Raw genomic sequence first — 7988 nt, forward strand, 5'->3', positions numbered from 1 at the left:
CTCAGGCCACCTGAGGGCGCCAGTGCATGTATAGCCTTGGGTTTCTAATTCCTGTTCTCCCAAGGGTGTCCCCCTGGGCTACCTTTACTTGTCTGACCCTTACTGAAGTCTTCTTTGTAAATTTCCCCTTCTTCCTCCCATTCTCCCTTCTATCCCATCTTCTACCATTTGGTCTTTCCTTGTCTAATCTCCTTTTCATTTCCCCTCCCTTCCCATCCCTTCCCTTCCCTGTTTGAGGAGGGTCATGTTTACATGATTATCTGGTACACCAGTTTTCTGTTGCCCCTCAGCCCTCTGCTTGTCCAATGTACTTGGCTTTATATTACTTCGACTGGATGTCCACAGAGGACAACTCCCAGATTTCCAGGCTGGTGGCTTCTGGTTAGGCTCAGCCAATGGGAAGTGTGGGTGGCAACTAAGAGAAGTAGCTAATCTGGTTCTGGGGGAAGCAAGGCAGTATCCCTTCAGCAGCCCTAGCATCCTTGTTGATGACCTGCCACCTGGCCTCAGCACCTCCTCAGCATCCCAACAATGGTGCCCCAGTGACACATCAGGGCTGATGGCCACCCCAGAAAGCATGGATTCCCTCCCTGTTGCCACCAGGTAAAGGTACCAGGAGAGGCACAGATTGGAAAGTGTTTGTGAATCTGGCTTTGCCTCTGCCAGCCATTTTTAGGTCCTTCTATCTTTTCTACAAGTCCCTGTCTAGTCCAAGCTTATCCCCAACCTTCCTCCCAAATCCGTCTGAAATTTATGATTATTATCAGTGGCCTTAGTGCTTTTATTTCTAGCAAACCTTCCCCTCTAAATATTATTAGACCCAACAAAAATTCAGTTTCTTGGCATGCCTGGGTGGCTCAGTCAGTTAAGCATCTGCCTTTGGCTCAGGTCATGATCCCAGGGTCCTGGGTTGGAGTCCTGAATCAGGCCTCTTGCTCAGTAGGGAGCCTGCTTCTCCCTCTGCCTGCCACTGTCCCTGCTTGTGCACTCTCTCTTTCTGACAAATAAATAAATAAATAAATCTAAAAAAAAAAAAAGAATTCAGTTTCTTGACAATTTTCTCAGTGCTAATCTCAATGGGAATGTTTCATAATTAAAAGGGAGAGTAAGCCTATTGTTTTGTCCCTGAATAAATTAAATATGAGCCAAAGTAAGCAGTAGCTCTTGGATCTTCCCAGGTATTTCAAAGGAAACCGGCCTTTATAAGATATTTTGTCATTCTGTTATGAACTAAGAATATTTTCCCTACACCTCTTCAACCATCTGAGAAGATTCTTCCCCATTTCCCAGTCATCCTCTACCTGTTCTCTGCTCTCTGAGCTGTTGTAAACCTTTTTGCAACATTCTTTTCAGAGCTGCTTGTATTTCCTTGTTCTTCAAGCTGTAGACAAGGGGATTCACAAGAGGAGTGATCACACTATACTGTATGGAAAAAATCAACTCCAGTGGGGAACTTAAGGTTGGCATGAGATAGCGAAGAAAAGCAGATCCATAGAAGAAGCTCACTGCAGTGAGGTGGGAGGAGCAGGTGGAGAAGGCCTTACTTCTGCCTGAGGTGGAGCTGATGCTCAGGATGGTAGAGACAATACGAGCATAGGAGAAGAAGATCAGAAGTGAGGTTCCAGAGGTGTGAATGATGGCAGAGCACACTAGGACTGTAAAGTTGGTAGAGATGTCAGAGCAAGATAGGGAGAATAGAGATGGCACTTCACAGCTGAAGTGAGGCAGGACCTGAGCCTCACAGAAGTCCAAAATCCAAGCCATGAGGGTGTTAATGAGAGCATCCAGAAAGCCCAGTCCCCATGAGACCCATACCAGACCCTCACACAACTGTTTACTCATCCGTTGGCAATAGAGCAGAGGGTAACAGATGGCAATGTAGCGGTCATAGGCCATGGCAGAGAGCACAAAAGCTTCAGTCCCTGCGATGAAAAACAGAAAAAACGCCTGAGTGAGGCAGCCCTCTACTGATACTGATTTCTTCTGAGACAGGAGATTCACCAGCATCTTGGGCACAGTGACTGAAGTTAAACAAAGATCCAGGAAGGAGAGGTGACTCAAGAAGAAGTACATGGGGGTGTGGAGAAGGGAGTCTGTCATTATCACCATCATCATCATCAGGTTGCCCATGGTGGTCAGGAGGTAAATTTCTAAGAAAAGTACAAAGAGCATAACCTGGATGTGGGGGTCAGCAGACAGTCCAAGGAGGATGAATTCTGTGATGGTGCTGTGGTTTCCTAAGACCATGATAGAAGATGTTCCACTGGAATGAAAGCACAAAGAAGCATGAAATATTCACCTTCTTTTTGTGCCAATGCAGGATTTTTACTTCATTCTATGTATGCATATATCTCTCTCTTCAGTGTGCTCATCTTTTACATGGATTTAAAAAAAATCTACTCTCCCTCCCTTCCCAGAATTCTTCCCTCACTTGATTGCCAACTGCACAGCTCCTGAACCCTGAACCAGCCCATTTGTGCTCTTTTCCCTCGTGGCTCCTCTTCCACAAATAGCTCTGGAGACCTTTACATAATTTTTCAGTTTAGTCTATAACTGATCGGTTTCATCTCCTTGAACTGTCCTTTGATTTTATCCTGCAACACTACCAGTCAAAGTATATTCAATACACTTCTTGGAGTAGCGATTCTAATCATCTCTGGTTTCTTGAGCTACACAGACTTTCACTCTCTATTTAAAAGTTTGCAATAGTCCAATATTACTGAATAATAACATGTTATATTTATTATATTTCTAAGTCTTCATGTGTCTCTCTGCTAAACTTCAAATAATTAAATATACTAAACTTCTCTGTTTGGCATTTGAAGATGAACCATTTTTGAAGTAATTTCTCTACCTGCAGAGAACCTGTTTTACTGGGTCTTTTCTGGATCGTGGTGATGGGTAGTTTTTTATTTTATTTTTTTATTTTTTAAATTTTATTATGTTATGTTAGTCACCATACAATACATCATTAGTTTTTGATGATATGGTATTTAAAACATTCCTCAGGTGGTTCTGAGTTGCCTCTGTGCTATAGAATCAGGCACCAATTTGTCAGACTAGACTTGCTCTGGTGCCCTCATTATTCTCCCTATTCCCTGCCTTGGCTTCAACAGATACTCAGTTGAAATTTTTCTCTTCAAATCTTAACCCAAATCCTACCTATTTTCCATCGTACCTTAATTTCTATTTCTTCCATTATTATATATGTGTCTTGATTTCCTCCTTCTCTGCCTGCACAGATTATGGAAAATAATGACACATTATTTCATTGGTACTAATTAATTATATCTAGATATTATCAAACATTTAGCTTTTTCTCTATTTGAAGATCTCAACAAAACTATGGGGGCTGAATTATTTCAAATTTTAGCATAAGGAAATTGAATCTGAAAATATTGTGGTAACTTGCAGATGTTGAGAGGATTAGTGGATAAGCTTTACATCCCTCCCAGGTCTATGAAGCTTCCATATCTGTGATTTTTACACTCTGACTGGCTGACATTCATTTGCTTAAGCATATCTACTTCTCTCCACTCCATATTCTCTTTTACCCCTTATTCTCTAAACTGTTTTGGGCCTTCACTTGGATATCTATCTTACTCTGGCTTTCAGTAGGATATGCGCAGTATTCCTTTTTTCTCCAAATGTGTTTCTTGTTTATGGAGAATAGATTTGGTATTTAATCATCTATATTAACTTTTTAAAAAAGATTTTATTTATTTGACAGAGAGAGACACAGTGAGAGAGGGAACACAATCAGGGGGAGTGGGAAAGGGAGAAGCAGGCTTCCCGCTGAGCAGGGAGCCCAATGCGGGGCTTGATCCCAGGACCCTGGGACCATGACCTGAGCTGAAGGCAGATGCTTAACAACTGAGCCACCCAGGCACCCCAATTATCTTAAATCCTGAACATACAGCAGAATGAAAGACAATAATGGGTCCTCGATATTTGTTAAATGCAGAAAGAATGAAAGAATGAAGGAACTATGACATATGTGCTTTGTTAATCCTAACTTTAATTCTAACTAGAAATAAACAAAACTTGAGGATGACTGGGAAGTGGTGGAGGATGGAAAGGCTATGTGGGATTGAGGGGCTCATTTTGCAGTGCTTGTGAAGGCAGAAGACTTATTGTCTGTTTTAATAGCTGGTACCTAAAGATTCCTTCCCCCTGGGGAGAAACTCATATTTACTAGCTCATTTCTGTCCATGCTGGGAAGGTGGTTTAAAACCATAACTTTTAGGTATACACTCCATTATCCATCCTGTCAATTCAGTCATCTATCCATCTGTTTCCACTCAATCATTTATCCATTAATTCATCAGTTCTCTCTTTTATCTAATTATTCAAAATATTATGGATCTACTTCATGCAAGGCCTCCTAATTGCAAGAGATTGGCCAAACAACCTTACTTAATGTTTGTTGAACTGTTGTGTGAATATATTTATTTGTCTTCCTTTTCCAGTCATACATTTCTAGCATTCAGAGCTGAATTCTTGCATCAGTTAATTTTTTTAAAAAAGATTTTATTTATTTATTTGACAGAGAGAGACACAGTGAGAGCAGGAACACAAGTAGGTGGAGTGGGAGAGGGAGAAGCAGGCTTGCCGCTAAGCAAGGAGCCTGATGTGGGTCTCGATCCCAGGACCCTGAGATCATGACCTGAGCTGAAGGCAGACGCTTAACGACTGAGCCACCCAGGTGCCCCCAGTTAATTTTTTTCATACCCAGGTTGAAACCTCAGATGCTATTCCTTCATAAGTCCTCTTCCCTGGTGTGGTAACTCCTTACAGTAATCTTGACCTGTCACACAGAATTCTGAATTGACCCTGAGGTTACCAGCTTTCATCTGGGGAATTTCACCACAATGTCACATTGTTCTTGCCCAGAGAACTCATCAGAACAGATTCTATTCTTGTGGGCTTAGCCAATGCCCTGCTTTTTCTTTCTTTACTTATTTCTTACTCAGGCAAGTTCTTATACTCCCACTCCTTATCAGAACCTGTATTCAAATCACCTCTTTGTTCTATCTGAAGAGTAACTTGCAGCCCAGCACGATGGCCCAAATTAATTCAGGTTCTGCAGTGAAGATGAACGACCAGAGGGAAAGGTCAATTCTTCCTGTCTCCGAGTTTGTAAAATCTCATTGAAATAAACAGTTTCTTTATGTTCTTCCGAAGCAAAGTAAACAGTCAATTCGGTATATTTACTTTAACTGGAAAATTTCTCAAGATTTATAATTCACTGTTTGATTTTGGCCACTTCATATTTACTCTCTAGTTTTTTCATATTTACTTTTTTTATTATGTTCAATTAGCCAACATATAGTAGATCATAAGTTTTTGATGTAGTGTTCAATGATTCATTAGTTTCGTATAACACCCAGTGCTCATCACCACATATGCCCTCCTTAATACCTATCACCTGGTTACCCCACCCCCCCACCCCCCTCCCTTCTGTAACCTTCAGTTTGGTTCCCAGAGTCCAGAGTCTCTCATGGTTTGTCTCCATACTTACTCTCATTGTAGACCTGGCTATAATCCCGTTTTTATTTCCAGCACTCAACCTAAACAAACTCCAGCATAACCAAAGGATTTTTGGAGGAACTGTGAGTTAGAGATCCAATACTTGAAAATCTCTGTGCTATGCTGAGGGCTCACACAACGCATCAGGAAGGCAGATGGAAGCCCAACTTGTGAGATTCCATGATTTGCTCCCCCAGCTCCTAATATAGATCCTCTGACTGCAACCACCTGAAGACAGGGCTTCATTTCAACCATGCAGTGAAAGGTGAGCACTAATATCAAATTCTCTCCACTTACCTTGTGAGAGGGAACACAGTGGCTTCAATTCACATTGAAGTTGAATGCCTATTCAGAAATTCAGAAATAGGCAAAGAGAGAGAAGTTTGGGTGCTTACATAGAGAAGAGTCTTACATAGAGAAGGGGGACCCTCTTAATAAAATGTGTTATTTACCACTTTGCCTTTGTAGCTGTGTTGGAAACTTCTCAAATAGGTCACTTCTTGGTATCTTGTATATGTTTATGTCAGATATCATCTTAAAGAGAAGTGGAGCAGGAAATTGCATTTTCTGGGTCACTTGAAAAATAGTCACAAATAATTATCACCTTCCATCCTATGTTTTTTGGATGAATTTACAATACTGTCAATTCATTCTACTTAAATGAACATTTGCCTAAATTTAAGATTCAGTCAATTCTGACAGGCAAAGAAAATGCCATTTATACACTGATCTTATATCATTCCCAAGAAGATATGCCACAAAAAAAAGTCTCAAAAGTTACCTACTTGGTGAAATCACACAGAAAATATTAATTACATAAGTCACAGGAAAGATATATTAATGAAGATGGGATGAGAGGCATGTCCAGTGCTAGAAGGCAGAGATGGTCTGGGTAACTATTACTGGAAATATAAGACCTTTCCTGTTCTGAGGCCACCTGAAATGGGAAGAAGGGCCACAACATCTGTGGTTTGTTTGCATGGAAGACAAACTTCACATACATCAATATTTTCTTAAAATCTTCTTTGAATTCTGCTTTTCCACTTCCCCTTTAACCACTAATATTGATGACCAGAATTGATGGAGTGGTTAATATGACCAGAAAAGTAAACTAGTTTTAGCACATGCACTTAGGGTCTAAGAGAAGAAGGGGGATCTCAGACAACTAAAGTCTATTATAATGTGCTTTTAACCGCTCCTCCCAGACTGAGAACCTCTTAGCTCTTGGTTTCAGCTTTCCAGACCAATACAGAATCTATAGCCAGTGTGCACTCAACACAAGAAAGTACAGAAAGACTTATTTAATAGATGCTAAAACAGCTAAGGAAAAGAGCCTCAAAGGAGAGAAATATCCACAAAGTTCTTAGTGTCTGGAACTTAGTCTGTGGCACAAGCAAAAGATGATGAGAGAACTCAGTATAAAAAGAATTGCCTGAGACAGTTAGGAACAGAAGGCTAAGTGAAAACAGACTGGAAATCACCAAATGGCAATGAGGGGAACCTTTAGAGAAATCATAGAGGACTTAATTTTTCTTGCACAAAAGTCATCTTTTGGCTCTAGCCTTTTTTTTAAAATTAATTAACATATAGTGTATTATTAGTTTCAGTTAATACCTATTCTTCTGAAGCTGTTCCAAAAAATAGAAATGGAAGGAAAACTTCCAATCTCTTTCTATGAGGCCAACATTACCTTGATCCCAAAACCAAACAAAGACCCCACCAAAAAGAATTACAGACCAATATCCCTGATGAACATGGATTCAAAAATCCTCACCAAGATACTAGCCAATAGCCTCCAAGAGTACATTAAAAGGATTATTCACCATGACCAAATGAGATTTATTCCTGGGCTGCAAGGTAGTTCAACATCCAAAAATCAATCATTGTGATACACCACATTAATAAAAGAAAGGGCAAGAACCATACGATCCTCTGAATAGAATCAGAAAAAGCATTTGACAAAGTACAGCATCCTTTCTTGATTAAAACTCTTCACAGTGTAGGGATAGAGGGTACATACCTCAATATCATAAAAGCCTTATATGAAAAGCCCATAGTGAATATCATTCTCAGCGGGGAAAAACTGAGAGCTTTTCCCCTAAGGTCAGGAACACAGCAGGGATGTCCACTATCACCACTGTTGTTCAACATAGTACTGGAAGTCTTAGCTTCAGCAATCAGACAACAAAAAGAAATAAAAGGCATCCAAATCAGCAAAGAAGTCAGACTTTCACTCTTTGCAGGTGACATGATATTCTATGTTGAAAACCCAAAAGACTCTACCAAAAAATTGCTAGAACTCATGCAGGAATTCAGCAAAGTAGAAGGATATAAAATCAATGCACAGAAGTCAGTTGCATTTCTATACACTAACAATGAGTCGGAAGAAAGATGAATCAAGGAATCAATCCTGTTTACAATTGCACCAAAAACCATAAGATACCCAGGAATAAACCTAA

The 7988-nt window shown here is 40.3% G+C and overlaps 1 protein-coding gene across 1 annotated transcript; it reads right to left on the reverse strand.

Moving 5' to 3' along the window:
* Positions 1-1290: 1290 nt before the first annotated feature.
* LOC116642624 (olfactory receptor 8S1-like) lies at positions 1291-2247 on the reverse strand. The gene has a single exon (XM_032421105.1). The coding sequence runs from the start codon at positions 2245-2247 to the stop codon at positions 1291-1293; it is 957 nt and encodes a 318-aa protein (XP_032276996.1).
* Positions 2248-7988: the final 5741 nt, after the last annotated feature.

The sequence above is a fragment of the Phoca vitulina genome, unplaced genomic scaffold, assembly GCF_004348235.1.
Source record: "Phoca vitulina isolate PV1807 unplaced genomic scaffold, GSC_HSeal_1.0 scaffold23, whole genome shotgun sequence".
Lineage (NCBI taxonomy): Eukaryota > Metazoa > Chordata > Mammalia > Carnivora > Phocidae > Phoca > Phoca vitulina.

Coding starts and splice junctions, on each gene's coding strand:
- LOC116642624 (XM_032421105.1), bottom strand. CDS start 2,247: ATGGTCTTAGGAAACCACAGCACCATCACAGAATTCATCCTCCTTGGA.